This window comes from Aotus nancymaae, unplaced genomic scaffold, assembly GCF_030222135.1.
Source record: "Aotus nancymaae isolate 86718 unplaced genomic scaffold, 86718_ANA_hifiasm-v0.15.2.pri h1tg000069l, whole genome shotgun sequence".
NCBI classification, from domain to species: Eukaryota; Metazoa; Chordata; class Mammalia; order Primates; family Aotidae; genus Aotus; species Aotus nancymaae.
This window is the reverse complement of record NW_026988484.1, coordinates 807,825-825,291: the sequence shown is the minus strand read 5'-3', so window position 1 is coordinate 825,291 and position 17,467 is coordinate 807,825. Positions and strand designations below refer to the sequence as shown.

Here is a 17,467-nt window from a genome sequence, read left to right as displayed (position 1 = left end):
ATTTCCTTTTCAGATTATTCATTGCTAGTGTATGCATATAAAATGGATTTTTCTGCCAGGCGTGGTGGCTCACACCTAGAATACCAGCACTTTGGGAAGCCAAGGTGGGCAGATCACTTGAGGTCAGGAGTATGAGACCAGCCTGGGCAACATGACAAAACCTGTCTCTACTAAAAATACAAAAATTATCTGGGTGTGGTGGCGCATGCCTGTAATCCCAGCTACTCAGGAGCCTGAAGCAGGAGAATTGCTTGAAACTGGGAGATGGAGGTTGCAGTGAGCCAAGGTCATGGCATTGTACTCCAGCCTGAATGACAAGAGTAAAACTCCATCTCAAAAAAAAAAAAAGGTAATAAAATAAAATAGATTTTTGTATTGGTATTATGCTTGTACGTTTACCCAATTTGTTTAATAATTTTTTAAACATTCCTTAGGAATTTCTATGTATGAGATCAGGTGATAATTGATCCTTGAATAGTTGTTATTTTATTTTCTTGTATAATTGCCCTACTTGTATCTTCCAATATGAATATAAGAGTAAAAGTAGGTATCTGTGCCTTGTTATTCTATTAGGAATAAACCTTTCAGTGATGACAATTGAGTATGTTTACTGTTGGTTTTACAAAATTGCTTTTTATCATGTTTAAGAAATGTCCTTCTCTTTCTAGATTTGTGAGTGTTTTTTATTGTGACATGGTGTTGAACTTTGTCGGAAGCCCTTTCTGCATCAGTTGAGAGAATTATGGAGTGTTTTCCATTCATCCTAGTAATACAGTGTGCTGCATGGATGGTGTTAGTGTGTGGAACCAGCGTTGCTATTCTAGGATAAAGAAATCACGTTCGTGGTGTTTGATCCTTTCCAAATGCTGTTGGTTTAAATTTACTATTATTTTGTTGAGGATTACTAAGTCTGCATTTCTGAGGTTATAGATCTGTAGATTTCAGTCCTTGAAATGGCATGACACTGTGTAGGATGGATCAGGGTGGGATTGGGTATAGATTGTGGTTAGTATTTACAGAGCTAGTGTGTAAGGATATTACAAAATCAGGACATAGGGCTTTACAGGCTAAGAGTTTACCAGTTAAAGATTATGGTATAAGGGCTCTAAGATAGGAGGTTCAGGTTGGTGGCTGAGAGCTCCATAGTAGAGATTAGAGGGAGAGATTAGGCTGACTAATATGGTTAGGTTGACAGGTCAGAGTTACAGTGAAGGGTTAGGATGAAAATTTTTGTGAGATTTTGGATTAGGGTTATATCCAAGTTAGAGTAGGTTTAGCTTAAGGTAAGGATTAGAGTGGGTAAAAGTAACATTAGGGTTCATGATTGAGGGTTAAGCTTGGGTTAGATTTAGAGTTAAGGGTAATTGGAGTAAGGTTAGGGATTAGGATTAAGGGTTAGTGTTAAGGTTTACAGTTTAGAGTAGGAATTAGGGTTTAGGGCAGTGGTTAGGGTAAGGATTATGGTTTTAGGGTTAGGTTTAGAAATAGGGTTGGGGTTAAAGTTAGGATTAGGGTTGGGGGTAGGGTTGGGGTTGGTTTAGGGTTAGGTGTCAGGGTTGGGCTTAGGGTTAGGGTTAGTGTGAGGTTTAGGGTTAGGATTAGTGCTAGAGTTAGTGTTAGAGTTAGGCCTACAGCAAGTTAGGGTTAGGGCTAGGACTATGTTTAAGGTTAGGGTTTAGGGGTTAGGGTCAGGGTTAGGGTTAGGGCAGGGTTAGGCTTAGGGTTCATGGTTAGTCTTAAAGTTAGGGATTATGGGTTATGGTTAGAGATAGGGTTAGGGTTAGGGATATGAGACCTGGAGTCAAGGGAGATTTTTTGGGAACTTTATAATTTGACTGCCCTATTGGATTTCTGTCTTGGATGGGACCTGTAACACCTTAATTTCTCACATTTGGAACACCTGTATTTTTGGAATGCCTGTATCCCCATTGTATCAAGGAAATAACTAGCTTGCTTTTGACTTTATAGCTTCGTAGGTGGAAGGGACTTGCCTTTTCACAGATGAGTCTATGGACTGTGGACCTTTCAGTTCATGTTGAAATAAGACTTGTGGGACTGTTGGGAAGGCATGATTGGTTTTGAAATGTGAGGACATAAGATTTTAGGGGTCAAAGTTAAAGAATCATAGGAATGTAGCTAGACATAAAAATTTTGCAAACCCATAATTTTTATGATGAAACAAATATATTTTATCATCTTTTATATATAATATGTTTTAATGTTTTTTAACCCAATGAAATGTGACTTTTGTGATTTTGATCTTACTATAGCAATGGTTTTATAAACAAAGAAAAAATGAGTAATTCAGGATTGCAGAGATGGTGAACTATTAAAAATAGCTTGGGCATTAAATTATTATGAAATAATTGTGTATTAAATAATTCTAAATCCAAAAGTTGTGATTGAACAGATCTGTAGGCATATGTAAGTGTTGAGGTGAAAGTGACAAGCAAAGCAGTTACGCTGAACATTGATGTCTGGAGGTAATCAGTAGAGGAACTGGCTGTGCACCTTCACCTCTGCATCGCCTTTGTTTTTTGCTGTAGCTGAGTCTACAACACAAAACAAAACAAAATCGCCACTTATTTCTCAAAGAGAGGGAAAGAATATTTGATTCAATTTAAGCATTCCTAAATTGCTGCCTGGTGGCCCCTGCGCTCTTGGAGGAGGCCAAGGCAGAGCAGGCCCTCAGGTAGGCAGGCGATGCACTTGACCCTGGGGACATCAGGTACCCGGCCCCCAAGCCACCGCTGGCGCCCGAGTCACCCCTGCAGCCTAGACGTGGCATGGTTGCAGCAAGTGGCTGGACACCCAGACCAGGCCCACGCCCCCAGCAGCAGGAATCCTGAGGCTGGGCACCTGGGTGACAAAGTCAGGCAGTCCACTCCGCCAGCAGCCGCTCCGTCTCATCGGTGTGGATGCAGAGCGCCCAGCGCAGGGGCCTAGGATCCAGAGAGGTGTCCAGGAGGAACGGATCCTAAGGTCAAATGGGCAGTGCAGTGTGCGACCCTGACTCCGCCATCCCGCGCCAGTACCAGAGATGCACCTGCAAACTGCGCATCCGGCATGGGCAGCAATGGGGGCCGGTGGGGAAAGGAGCAACCCCTGACTTTCCACGTGTCTCCCGCTCCCTGACACCTGCCAGGCGGACCCGGGGGCCAGAGTCTCAGCGCTGAAGCCGCTCCAGTGCCGCGGAGTGCCCACGCCAGACCCGATCTCCCTTTGAGGAGGAGTGGGGCGACCGCAGGGTCGGACAGGCCTCCGCCGCCTCCATTATGAGAGATACATGTAAGGATTGATAATGTTCCGTCAGGAACTGGAGTTTGTGATATAAAATGCTCGCCTGCGATCCTGCGCCTGCGGTCCTCCGTCAGCCCGGGCGAGCCCAGGAGAACCCGGAGCCGAGCAACGCCCGCCCCGAGCGGCAGCCCCACCTGCCTGCGCCCGTCTGGGAGCGGCTTCCGGAGCCGGGCGGCCACCGTGGCGCAGGCGCGCGCCTAACGGCTGTGCGGGGCTCGCTGGGTCCGAGAGGTCGGAGGCGGCAGCTGTTGCTGCTGAAGGCTGCGGTGGACCCAGCTGGATCGCGGATTCTGGGCTAGAAAGCACACCTGGGATCGCAGATTGGGGGTTGGCGTCAGGCGCGGGTGGGAGGAGCCGCGGCTCAGGAGCTGGTTGTTGGGATCTGAGAAGAAGTCGCCACCTTGAAAAAGTCCCTCGGCTTCGGAGCCAGGGGCCAAGGCAGAGCAGAATCTCAGGTCCTGGGCTCCACGGACCCCGTCTACACCGCTTCCCGGCACCGAATACGGGACGCGGAACCGCGGAAGATCCACAGGGCGGCTGTCGGGGCGACGCCGGGGAGAAGGAGCTGCCTGGCGCGCAGGAGCGGAGACCCGGACGCCCGGGACAAGCCGCACAGGTAGCGGGGCACAGCCCGGGTGGGAGGGTTCCCTAGGCCCGGCTTCCCCCCCGGGACGGGGCCTTGGAGGGCGCGGGGCACCCTCGGAGCAGCGGAGCCAAATGAGCTTCAGCTGCTTTATCCCTCCTAATTCCCCGGCTGGAGCACTTGGTGGAGAATGTGAGCGATTGAACTCACAAAGTTAGGCATAGACAGTGTTGTTATTTTTAACGTTCACGTTTAAAACATGGTGTTTTATGCATTGCAAGAGGTCCCTACTGAGAGAACTCATTCCCGTATCAAAAATACCGGCAGTCATTTTCAGTAGGCAAAAATTTCTCAGATAAAACTGCCCGTTTTAAGTAGATCGCTTCTTTACTGAAGGGTCTTAGGGAGAAACTTGGAAGTGGGAGGTGGGTTTTGTGTTCTTGAATGAGAAGACACGTTTTTCTCAAAATGTGAGCTCTTTCTGTATCAATTTTACATAAACCGAATGAAAATATCAAGGTTTTAACATTTTTGCACGACACCTGCTGTATTTTACTATTGTGATGACATGTTAAATAATTTTATAATGGACTGAAAAAATACTGGCTTCTCTAGATATTAAAATGTGCTATTAATTTCTATAATTGTTTACTAACAGCTGAAAATACAGATAAATGCATGGAACAGAATAGGAAATCCAGAAACACTGAAATGATATAAGATATATGTAAGGATTGATAACGCTAACAGATACGAATAGGAAAGGATGAATTACTAATGAAAAATGCCTGCTCCTTGAAGAAAACTAATGAAATTTTGTATCACAAACATGAGTGCCTGATGGAACACAGATTGAAACTTTTATATCTGCAAGTGAAAAAATATCAGAAGAAAACACAAATGCTTATTTTGCAGGTGTATTTTATGTTGACAAAGGCGTTCCTAAGAACGACCTCAGAGGCAGGCATTCTGAAGGCTGATTTAGCAAACTAAAAGTTAAAACTGCCTGTGTATCAGAAAAAAAAATAAGAAATTAAAACATACTTGAAAAGTATTTACTATATTATATATATATATTAAGATGAGAAGTGTGTTTTCATTTTACAGGGAATTCATTATATATCATGTGATATGTATACCACTGTTATGTATAGCATATATATTACATATATAATGTATATCAGTTATATATACAAATTAGATGGACAGTTACATACATACACATTAGATGAAAAGCGCATCTTCATTTTATAGTAAATTCTTTCAAATCAAATAAAAACTAATAAAAGTGGTCAAAGAACTTTTTTGCATATTTACAAGATACTTATGTACATAGGAAAAAATCCTTTGCGTTTCTGGTATAGGAATTTAAATTAAAAGAGGAATGAAACTGTTTTCTGTCCACAATATGTGTGAGGACGTTTTGTGCTGCTGCTTGAAGTTTAAGTTGCTGATGACTTTTTAAATAGACAATTTGGTGGTAAGTACTACATTTAAAAAATGTGTACACTCTTTGCCCATCAATTCCATCACACTAAAATACCCGTAGGAAGTAACATGCACTTTGTTTTTCGCAGCACTTATTTTAAAAGGAACAGATAGAATGAATTCCATAAATAAATTTCTGTTGCAGCCGTAGGATGGAATAATATGTGACAATAGATAGAAAAGTATGTTGCTGTGCGAAGATGTATTTTGTTATAGCCGGCAAGGAAAAAAGAATCAGTTTGATTATACATACACACAAACATACTATGGTCTTGTATTAACAAAAAATGTGTACAAAATATGGTAACATTTCTAATTTCTGGGCATTTGCATTTTAAGTAAAGTTCTTATCTGTGATTGCTGCAGTGAACATGTACAACACTTCTAGTACAAGTTTATTATTAAAGGAATAATTCTTGGGTAGAGGAACAGGAATCTTGCCCCAGATAAAAGTAATCTCTCACTTTCTATTTATCGTCATCATTCTTATTATTGGGTTATCTTTGAACTTTTAGCCTCTTCAGAATAAAAAGGGAATATTTTATCTGTCTCCAGATTTTGTGTATATATTTTATGTACATTTTTTTTTTTTAAGAAAGAAAAAAAGAATGAACAAGAGGAAGAAAAAGGAAGAGAAAGAGAGAGAGAATGGGAGTATTGCTTTCTTGCCCAGGCTAGAATGCAATTTAGTAATGGGTATTGAAAACCACTTTTATACCAATAATTATACTTGATGATGTAGGCAGGAAGGAATAAGGGAAGAAAATAACAAACAAGCAGCCAACCAATATTTCATTTAAACCTATGAAATGCTATGCGATTACTGAGGAGTGATTTACTTCCAATTATGTAGTCACTTTTGGAATAGGTGTCAGGTGGTAATGTATGTTTTGTGTATTTGAAGTGGAGAGTTCTATAAATGTTTATTAAGTTTACTTGTTCCAGGTCTGAGTTCAAGTCCTGGATGTCCTTGTTAATCTTCTGTCTGGTTGATCTATAGAATCGTTAGCTCTTCCTGTTACATTGATCCTTTTGCCATTATGTAATGTCCTTCTTTGCCTCTTTAGATCTTTGTTGCTTTAAAGTCTACTTTATCAGAGGCGAGAATTGCATCTCCTGCTTTTTATTTGTTTATTTTTACTCTCTGTTTGGTTGGTAAATCTTCCTCCTTCTCTTTGTTTTGAGTCTTTGTGTATCGTTGCATGTGAGATGGGTCTGGATGCAGCATACTGATGGGTTTTGGCTTTTTATCCAATTAGAATATATGTAAGTTTAATACTGGCATTTGATGCTAGCTGGCTGTTTTGCCCATTAGTTGGTGTACATTTTTCATTGTATGAATGCTCTTTGCTTTTTGATATATTTTTGAAAAGGCTGATATTGGTTGTTCCTTTATATGTACAGTGCTTCTTTCAGAAGCTCTTGTAAAGCAGGCCTGGTGGTGGTGAACTCTCTAAGTACTTGTTTGTTCGCAAAAGATTTAATTTTTCCTTCGCTCATAAAGCTTAGTTTGGCTGGATAGGAAATTCTGGGTTGAAAGTTCTTTTCTTTAAGGATGTTAAATATTGGTCCCCACTCTTTTCTGGCTTGCAGGGTTTCTGCTGAGAGATCTGCTGTAAGTCTGATAGGTTTCCCTTTATGGGTAACCTGACCTTTCTCTCTGGCTGCCCTTAGTATTTTCTCCTTCATTTCAACCCTAATAAATCTGGCGATTATGTGCCTTGGGGTTGGTCTTCTTGAAGAATATCTTTGTGGTGTTCTCTGTATTACATGGAGTTGAATATTACCCTGCCTTGCTAGGTTGGGGAAGTTTTCCTGAATGATATCCTGAAGAGTATTTTCCAACTTGGATTCATTCGCTTCGTCACATTCAGGTACACCTATCAAACGTAAATTAGGTCTTTTCACATAGTCCCATATTTCCTGGAGACTTTGCTCATTCCTTTTTATCCTTTTTTCTCCAATCTGGTCTTCTCATTTCATTTCTCTGAGCTGGTCCTCGACTTCTGATATCCTTTCTTCTGCTTGATCAATTCGACTGTTTAAACTTGTGCATACTTCGCGAAGTTCTCGTGCTTTTCAGCTCCATCAATTCACTTATATTCCTCTCTAAATTGTGCATTCTCGTTAGCATTTCGTGAAACCTTTTTTCAAGGTTCTTAGTTGCTTTGCATTGGGTTAGAACAAGTTCTTTTAATTCACAGAAGTTTCTTATCACCCACATTTTGAAACCTGCTTCTGTTATTGGAACACACTCGTTCTCCATTAAGCCTTGTTCCGTTACTGATGAGGAATTGCGATCCCCTGTAGAGGGAGAGGCATTCTGATTTTGAGTATTCTCTGCCTTTTTAGGCTGGTTTCTTCTCTTCATTATATATTTATCCCTCTGTTGTCTTTGTAATTACTGACTTTCTAACTGGGTCTCTGAGTGGACGTCACTTGCTGATTCCCAGCGCTGAAATCTGAGCAATCCACTGCGCCGGCCAAAACAGCGGTGTTAAGATTGATGGTGCTTTTCTGCCCGGGAATCTCCGGACTCTGCACCAAAAACTGCTGCGCTAAGGCGCCAGCAAAACCGCCGCGCCGGCCACAAGAATCGCTCTGGCAACCCTTGGGGCTCCTCTACTGGGAATCTCCTGGTCCGTGAGCAACAAATATTCATCTGAAAGTGTGGCGTCCTCTCGTTCTCTGCACTTTCACTGGGAGCTACGTGCCCGAGCTGCTAGTGATCAGCCATCTTGGATCTCTCCTATATTTCTTACATGTAGAGTTATCTCATATATGCAAACAATGATAGATTAATCATTTCATTTTACTTGTATTCTTTGAAAATAAATATAAGTGATTACTATTGCAAAAATACTGCTTTATAGGAGTTTATTTAAAAATATTGAACTCCCCATCTGTATTTATCCATTCTTTAATTCAGTTTCTTCATCAAACATAACCTGAGTACCTATTATGTGGCAGACATACTCTACTATCTCTCAGGACACTTCCAACCTTGAAAACTTCGTGTTTACTGCCCTGTCTGCACAAGCTGAGAGATTTGAAACGGGGATATTAAGATTTAATGTCATTTAAACTTTATATCCCATCTTTCAAACAGAAGAATTTCTGAAGTTAGAAAATAGTAGAAGATAACCTTTAACTGCCCTTTCAAAAGCTTATCAGTCTTAAATAACAATATTAATCATTGGAAAGTCTGATTTGCGTATATTCTCTAAATATAAGTATTGAATAAAATGATCCATACCTATTCATTTGAATCATGAGTTTCCTTTGGCTTCAAGTTGTTTGAAAAGTCAAAGAATTAATTTGTTTAAAAAATGTGTTACTGTTACTTCAGTGTTCTTTTCCCATAGTACCTTTAGGAACTGAAATGTATTTCAGTGCCAGTTATATCCCTAGAACTGTCCTAGACCTGCTGGGTATAACATATGCTAATGTAAGGACTCATGGATTGTATGATGCCCCATTATTATATATGTCAATAATTTTTAAAATGCTACCAATTATAGTTGTAATAAATCATGAATTATAAGTGGCATTAAAATATCGGGGTGTTAAAATGTGACCTCCTCTTTAAGTCATCCTACAAAGTAGGTATAATTGTATTATTTTACTTAATTAAAATGTTTTTCGTTTAGGAGTATAATAGAAATAATCCCAGAATTCTGGGAGGCTGAGGTGGGAGGATTGCTTGATGCCAGGAGTTTGAGACCAGCCTGAACAACAAAATGAGATTCTTACTCTACATAAAATTTTAAATTAGTAGCTGGGCATGCTGGTGCACATCTGTAGTCCCAGATACTCAGGAGGCTGGGGATGGAGGATCGCTTGAGTCCAGGAGTTTCATGATACAGTGAAGTATGATTACACCATTGTACTCCAGCCTGGGCAAGAGTGAGACCTTGTCTCAAAAAACAAAAGTCGAACAATTTTGAGTTGTTGCTGTAGGAACTATTTTAAATACTTTACATGGTTTCTCATTTAAGCATCATGATGTCCTATGAGATAGCTATTATTGTTGTTTTTATTAATGAGGAAGTTGAGGCACAGAAAGGCTAAGTAATAGCTGGTAATTGACAGTTTAAAGTAGGACTGAAACCCTAGTTGAACTGAATCCAAAGACTGAGCTCTTTCTATTCAAATAGGCTGCTGTTTTCATTAAGGTAGTGAGCAATAAGAGCTAATACATATTGTACTTTCTTCAAGAAAAATAAGGAAGAGGGAAAACACGCTATTCAGTGTTTCCAATTACGTGAATGACTGTACGTTTTGAGACATTGCACTTTGGTTTCCTGAAAGGTCCTCTTACTCTTGCACTACTGCTCTGCATTTGGCCTGTGCAGAAGTGGTCACTCTCCTCGTGAACAGAAAATGCCAGGTTGACATTTGTGACAAACAAAACAGAACAACTTTAATACAGGTATATAGTAGCCAACTCTTTCAGCATGACATAGGTTTGATTTTTATATATATATATATATATATAATTAAAATAAATCTATCTTATTTAAATATAACTAGTGGGTGAAACCTGTAGAATGTGTATTTTGATTTCTTAGAATTTACAATCTATTTCTCGATCTAATATGGACAGGCTGTACATTGCCAGAAGGAGACTTGGGCCATCATTCTGCTGAAACATGGCACCAACCCACACCTTAAAGATATCTATGGCATCACTGCTCTCCATTATGCTGGGTATAATGAGAGTATTTTACTGGCAGAAAAACTGCTTTCTTGTGATGCAAATATTGAAGCAATGGACAAGGTGTAGATCAATCAACTTTCTTTTCAAAATATTTGTTTTAACCTTGACTTAGGTAAGGGTCAATTTTTTGTATTTGGAAGCTCAAGCATTCGATGAATGCAAGCAAATTAAGTTATTTTGAAATAACTGTCTAAAATTGTATTTTAAATAGTGATACCTTGAAAGAAGCCATTAAAGGGCACAACTTTTTAAAATACACTTTGGAAAATATTTGTGAATTTCTTAGAGGTAAAACCTTTTCAATTTTTTTAAATGCAGGGTTTTTTTTTCCTAATTAATTTAAAACAACACAGGAAAGAAAATGTGCCCTGAAAATACGCTTTATCTTAAAATTCAAACAAAACTACACCAACTTAGAATAAATGGACATCTTCCTGCTGCTGACAATTTTCTAAAAACCTGATGTATCATCTCTCAGTGGTGAGGCTTAAGAGGGAAAAATGGGAAGTGAAAGGAGAGCCATCAGGAATATGCAGGGCACTTGGAAATTAGGTAACAAGGGAAAATGCCAAGAAGAGTGTTTTTAGTTTGCTGTTCTTCCGGTTTATGTTGAGACAAGGTGCTCTTTAGTTTTGGGGCCAATAAATTTTGATTTGAAAAGGAGAGTGAGTTGAAACTTGCCTAGAGGTTAATTTTAGAACTCTGAGGAAACCATATAGGCAGTGAATACGTTGTGACAAAATGAGAAACACTTCAACAGAAGGTGAAACAAGTTATCAACTGACTTATTACCCATCCAGGCAGAAACAGCCACTTAGATCTAAGAGTCTAAACTTTCCTCTCAAATCTAGAATGTCTTGATGGAAAGGTGGGAGATAAGGAGCTTATTCATAGCAAAATAAAGTTGGATTTTGAGTTTATTTGTCCCTGTTCTACTCATACCCATGAAAATTAAATGTAGATTTAATAAATGACTCTATCTCTTACTCTTTTCTTTTTTTGGCCACATCTACAACTGATAAAGGGAATTAGCCACGTGGGTGAGGGATGAGACTGAACTGATTGCCTGCTGCACTAATTCTCAGAATTGTGCATTATAGTGACCTGAGCAAATTTTGTTAAAAATATAAAATTTTAGGCTTTCCCATGAAGTTTTTGATGTAATAGATCTAATAAGGCTTGATTGTGTATGTTTTAAAATGTTTTCTTGAAGCTGGACACAGTGGCATGTTTCTTTAGTCCCAGCTTGAGCCTAAGAGTTTAAGTCCAGCTTGAGCAACATAATGAGACTCTTTCTTATCTCTAACCACAATAACAGCAAAAAAACAAAACAAACAAAAAAAACCCTCAAGGTTTGGATACACTCCTGTTTAAGAACCCCAGAATAGATAAGTGCAATATATACATTTCTGTATCTCAAAAAATGTAAAAAATCTCTAGAAGAGTTGGCATTTGCTAGGTGCTACTTTCTTCAAAGTTCTTTTCGATAAGATTAGCCTGACGTACCTGTCTTCCTCTGTCTGTGACTGGGAAGTGAAAGGGAACATTATGGGCAGTATCTCTCGGCTTACAGAATAACACCATTTTTTCCCACCATTAATCGTTCACTGCCATTCAGAGAGTCTTTAAAAATTTGCTTATAAGTAATCTTTCAATGAGAAGAGGCTGACTCTTTAATAATTTCATGTCCCTTTGTCACCATACAGGTGATTATGTGTCAACAAATATTCATTACAAGTTGGGTTTTCTGAATTAAAATCATAGCCAATCCTACATTTTTGTTGTTGTTGAAGTTGTATTATGAACTATCACAGTATGTCTGTTAAGTTTATAGATCTTTAATATAACCAGGATGTCAGCTTTACACACTGAAATCCATGAAGCTGATACAAATTTGATATACATGAAAATTCTTTTTATTAAAAGAATTTCCATAGAAATTATTTTAACAATTTAGTTTTGGCAGTCATATAAACTATCTATTTGGCTAACAATCTGGGAAAATTGTATACAAATAGATTGTAAATGAATACATGTTGGAAAAATATTAAAGTGGGTATTATGAGTCAATAGCAATTTTTATTATAATATGAGGGCCTGATTTTTTTGGTAAAACGTACGATACTAGAGAAAGAAAATATTTTACATGCAAGTACTTGGATTATACACAACCATTTAGTTACACATTCTTAGCAAATATAAAAACAAAAGGGCTATATTCTAAATGTGCACAGATTTGTTTGCCTCTATACACTGAGTCAACATGTAAAACTTACAAGACTTATGCAGAAATCTGGACTTCAGACTTGTCCTAAAAAATCAAACGTGGTATCCCCTGTATCGCTGTTGGCCTGCTGTGCAGAGGTAGCTCCTTTATCAAAGGCGCATATTCTCCAGTTTGCCACTGTGCGCACATCAGTACTTTCCTTACTCAGATCACCTTCCTTTGTCCTTGTATTTGAATTTATAACTCATGTTGTAGTATATTTTGATAAAGATTTCAAGGCTTTTAAGTCAGTGTGTATTTGTTTATAACATATACTCTATAGATTATATAAACCCCTCAGTTATGCGGTTGAATTTTAGAATTTAGTTTAAAACTCTTTATACCACAAATAAGCATCTTCCCATACGAATGCCTAGAAGTTTTTTTTAGGTTATTCCTGGTTATAGTTGAATAGTTTAGGAATATTGCAGGCATTTTATCTTTCTCCTCAGCAGTCTTCCTTAAAAATGCAAGTGACTTACTGACTTTCATTATGCTAGAAATAACCCATATGGATCAGTAAGAGAACTTTATTGATAAGCCATTATATTTGTATTTGCTTTATATTTAGCCTAAAATAAAAAAATGATTTTAAATAGCCATTTAAATGGAAACCAGTAAAAATGGATTTAAAAGGTAGAGTTGCATTAGGGTCCCAGCATTACCACTACAATTGAGAATAGAGTTTCTTACTGAGCTTTGGTTTTTTAAATATTTATTTTTAATTTTTTTTTTTTTTTTTTTTTTTTTTTGAGTCGGAGTTTTGCTCTTGTTACCCAGGCTGGAGTGCAATGGCGCGATCTCAGCTCACTGCAACCTCCGCCTCCTGGGTTCAGGCAATTCTCCTGCCTCAGCCTCCTAAGTAGCAGGGATTACAGGCATGCGCCACCATGCCCAGCTAATTTTTTTTTTTTGCATTTTTAGTAGAGACAGGGTTTCACCATGTTGACCAGGATGGTCTCGATCTCTTGACCTCGTGATCCACCCGCCTCGGCCTCCCAAAGTGCTGGGATTATAGGAGTGAGCCACTGCGCCCGGCCTATTTTTAAATTTTTTCACCCTCTCTCTCATACAGAACATACTGAGCTTTATAACAGTTAAGATAAAAACCTGTTCTCTTGTATTAAAAGAAACCCACAGACTGTTTATTAATACAGAAAATATGTACATTTGAAGCCAATCACTCTTAATTCAGAGCTCATTTCCTTAGTGGCCTATTTGGAGGAGGAGTGCCTGACATTGGCATCTGGGATCCTAACATCATTGATAGAAGTGAATCAAGCAAGTTTGTACCACCCAGAGGAAACCTCCAACTTCATCGGGAAGCTCTGGAAACTGTATCTCTGAAACTATTAATTCTTAAATGTTAATATTTGCCATAGAAAGTATTGCCAAATGGGTATTAGGTAAAGTTCAAGAGATTTCTTGATTATTGGATATAAAATATAGTTTTGTAACACTTCTCATATGCGGATTGTCATGGAGTCTTTCTCTTCGGTTACAACAAGCAAATATTCTTTGGAATATAGTTTAAGAAACACTGCTCTAGAGATAATTTAGATCATTAATTTATGTAAACTCAAAATATTTGCTACTATGTTTTAGGTTTTGGGGGCTGTAGAGATAAAAGATCCAGGCCTTACCCTCAAGAAGCTCTTGGTTTCAGTGGGAAACAATGAATTGATTACAATATTCCATGCTAAGTGCTGTGATCAAAGCAAGGATTCTTGGGACTGGTATGTTTGAAGGGAGTTCTGGTGATGACCACAGTTAATGTGGGGAGGGAGAAGGGGGGAGTTTGCAAGGCAGAGAGTAGCACATCTGAAAGCACAGAGGAGTGAGAAGGAAGGGAGTGCTTTTCATTTTCTTCCTTTCTATATTGTATGTTGCAGCTCAAACATCTTAGAGAAGATTTTTAGTTCATTTGAGAAATTTGTAATTTTGGGAATTTTTTTTTTTTTTTTTTTTTTTTTTGCTGTTTTTTAGGATGGAAGCACCACTTTTATTTGCTGTAATTTACAAGAGACAGCAAATGGTGAAAAATTTAGTGAAAAACCAAGCAAATGTACATGCTGTTGATAGGCTGAGATAGTACAGTAGTTTTTGTTTAAAATAAAAACCTGAGTGTTCTAGTGTGGAGTCATTAAAGTCAGAAATTAACAAAATTAACATAATTATTGGCATATGGTGAAAAATATCAACACAAATAGGTAGAAAAGCAAATACTGGACTAAGCAACATGAAGAACATAGAGTAGGATCCATTTTCTCTTACAGAGTGTTATTTGTAATCTGATGTTTTTGGTCTTGTACTCTTATATTAGCTAAAGGTTTTTGTATCAGTTCTATTAAATTTTGAAGTGTGGGCTTTTAGTTTATGACTACTAGTATTGCCATTATTATTATTTAGTGTTTTCAGGCTGTAGACGGCTCTTATCTGACTCCTAGCTGATATGAATTACAACATATCAGACTAGGAAAGCAATGGGGAAATCTTGATTTAAATCTTTGCCTACTTTAGATAAATGACCTTAGCAGTTTCTTGGCCATCAAGGGACTATAAGTTAGCAACTTGCATTATGTCACACCCCAGTGGAACAAGAGACTTCCTTGTTGTTCCTTTCTTTTAGCCTTGGTGATAATTTACAAAGATGAACACTTGAGCACCCAAGATGCTTGTAGACACAGGCTAGTATATGTAAGTGGTTATTATGTCTACATTGACAGGCAGCATATTAAATCGATAAAGTGTATCAAACTAGCTGCTTAGTAATGACTTTATTAAAAGTCCTTGAATGGAGTTATTTTAGAACAGGCCTCATGCTTCCTGTACATTATGGCTCATCAGGTATTGTCAATATTTTTCTTCAGCAAAATATTAATGTCTTTACTCAAGATGTGTATGAGATGCAGAGGATTATGCTGTTTTTCATGGTTTGACAAGGTGTTTGTATTAAAAGGCTAGTTAATACTAAATTGATGTTTAAAATAATTGCAACCATTGACTCTTAAACATTAGGTGAGAGTTCATAGTTTGGTTCAGGTCATTTGAAATAGCAAGAGTTAGTCCACTTTTTAGCTAGAAATCAAGCAGAAGGTAGGATTAGTTAGAGGTAGAATGCAAGATTCTTGCAGGACTTTTAAGACATTTATCCCTAGGAATCTCAACGTGGTTCATTTTAGTCTAAGTATAATCCCCATGCATCAGATAAAAATAGAGCCACATTTTTTTTTTTTTTTTTTTTTTTTTTTTTGTAGAGGCAAGGTCTCACTATGCTGCCTAGGCTGGTCTTGAACTCCTGAGCATAAGTAATCCTTCTGCCTCAGCGTCTCAAACTGCTAGCCACCATGCCTAGCCTGACTTTTCTAATGAGTTATTGGGTCTTGAAATGTTCAATTTAGTGGAAAATCTTTTATTGTCACCTGGGACTATCTCCTGTGTCTTCCTTCTTTGAATTTTGCAAGAACCTAAGGTGTTTTCTAAGTCCAAGGAAGGCAATCTTTCTTTACAAGTCAGAAGGGGGAAAAAGGCCATTCTAATTATTCTGTTGTTTCCACGGATTCACTTGCTGTATTGATGCCATTGTAACTGGTCCTGCAATCTGATGATTGACCTTTGCCACCAGGATGCATTCACTGATTCAGACCCCTCAGTTTTCATGGTGATTCATACATAGAGTTCAAAGCTACGGTGTTTATTAGTTTATGTACTTATGCTCAGCCATTGTTCCCAGCACCCTGCTCTGGGAGCCAGGCCTCCTAGCTTTACCCACACAAATAGCAAATTGATGCTTCCCTACACTAAAAACATTATTTGGAGCCCACATCTTAGCTAGACTTAGCCTAGGCCTTCATGGTGAGTTATCCTCTGAGACCCCTGTTGGTCTTTTCTCTAACAAATATTAGTTGAGATTGTTCCCACCAGTCAGAGATGTTCAAATAATGTTGCAGGAAGAGATTAGAGTTCCCTTTCCCTTTTGCTGTCAGATTTGAATCTTGAGGCTTTTTTATATCCTGTGCAGCAGCTTTGGTTAGATAGCAGAAGGTTCCATGTTACCTGTCCACAGAGCACTGGGAACCAACTTGCAGTTGGCCCCTCAAGTAATCCATTTCTACAAGAATAAAAATCTCCCAGGCTACCTGCACATCTACTTCAAGTTTTAAATACATTTTAAAGTTCTACCTCACAGGAAGCCATTCAATAAAATTCTCTGAATCTCAAGCAGGTGATTTGGATTTAACAGAGCCATCTATGACTCATGAATATCCATGTATAAAACAAGGGTTTTGTACTTGCTTCAGCAGCATATACTTTAAAATTGGAACAGTACAGAGCAGATGAGCCTAAACATGGCTGCTGCCTAAGGATGGCTCACAAATTCATAAAGCATTCCATATTTTGCATTGACCCCGGAAGGTCATTGGACTATTTTTTGACCAGCTCCAAGGAAGCAGTGTGAGTCAAACCAAAACAGGAGATACCCGATATTAAAATTGTGATAATCACTATAAAACTACTGATGCATGGTGATCTATGAAAGAACAGAGCTGAGTAGCATATGGGATGTTACATGCAAATATGTTATTAGTACGTCTTGGAAATGGGAAAATGTCAACTTGCATTTCCTTCATAAACCTGAAAAACAATAAAAGCAGGGTATTTTTGTCTGTTAGTTGGAGAGGACCATGGAGATCCAGCATCCTGGCACAGATGTGCTGGCTCAGAGTTTGAGGAGGTAGAGAAGGAGTGGTGGTTGTCCAAACCAGGTTTTGACATCTGTTAATTTTCTGCTCTTGGTGTGATTGATGAGCTCAGTAATGGGGGACAATTATGTTATCTATTTTAATGATAATATATTTATATATAAATTTAGTTATAAGTTATGAATTACCTAAAATGCCCTGATTTACAAGCCACAATAAATACAACTAATAAAATTAGCACTTAATAACATTTTATGAAAACTGCAACATTCGAATATTAGAACCTATGGAAAAACACATCAAGCCTTCTTTGGGACTCCAAAATAGTTTCAGCAATAAAGTTCAAGAATAAACCATTCCATTGCTTTACTATTTCTCTGAACATTTAAGCATGTAATCTCATTACA

General features: G+C 38.4%; 2 protein-coding genes and 1 non-coding gene across 3 annotated transcripts in view; all 3 read left to right on the top strand.

Moving 5' to 3' along the window:
- LOC105725999 (zinc finger protein 701) overlaps positions 1 to 2,583 on the top strand; it is an 83,733-nt gene extending 81,150 nt beyond the window's left edge. Inside the window, exon 12 of the mRNA XM_064367339.1 lies at positions 14 to 2,583. The gene's annotated coding sequence lies outside the window, so the exon portion shown is untranslated. The remainder of the gene's footprint in view (positions 1 to 13) is intronic.
- A 752-nt stretch (positions 2,584 to 3,335) lies between these two features.
- On the top strand, positions 3,336 to 10,218 carry LOC105725998 (putative ankyrin repeat domain-containing protein 20A5). The gene is made up of 4 exons (XM_064367338.1): positions 3,336 to 3,594; positions 3,691 to 3,916; positions 9,683 to 9,803; positions 9,978 to 10,218. Exons 1-4 carry the CDS (start codon positions 3,336 to 3,338, stop codon positions 10,155 to 10,157), a joined length of 786 nt encoding a protein of 261 aa, XP_064223408.1. The 3' UTR covers positions 10,158 to 10,218.
- Positions 10,219 to 16,649: 6,431 nt separating this feature from the next.
- On the top strand, positions 16,650 to 16,758 carry LOC135270940 (U6 spliceosomal RNA). Its single transcript, XR_010339093.1, has one exon. It is a non-coding gene; the product is annotated as a U6 spliceosomal RNA (small nuclear RNA).
- The last annotated feature ends 709 nt before the right edge of the window (positions 16,759 to 17,467 follow it).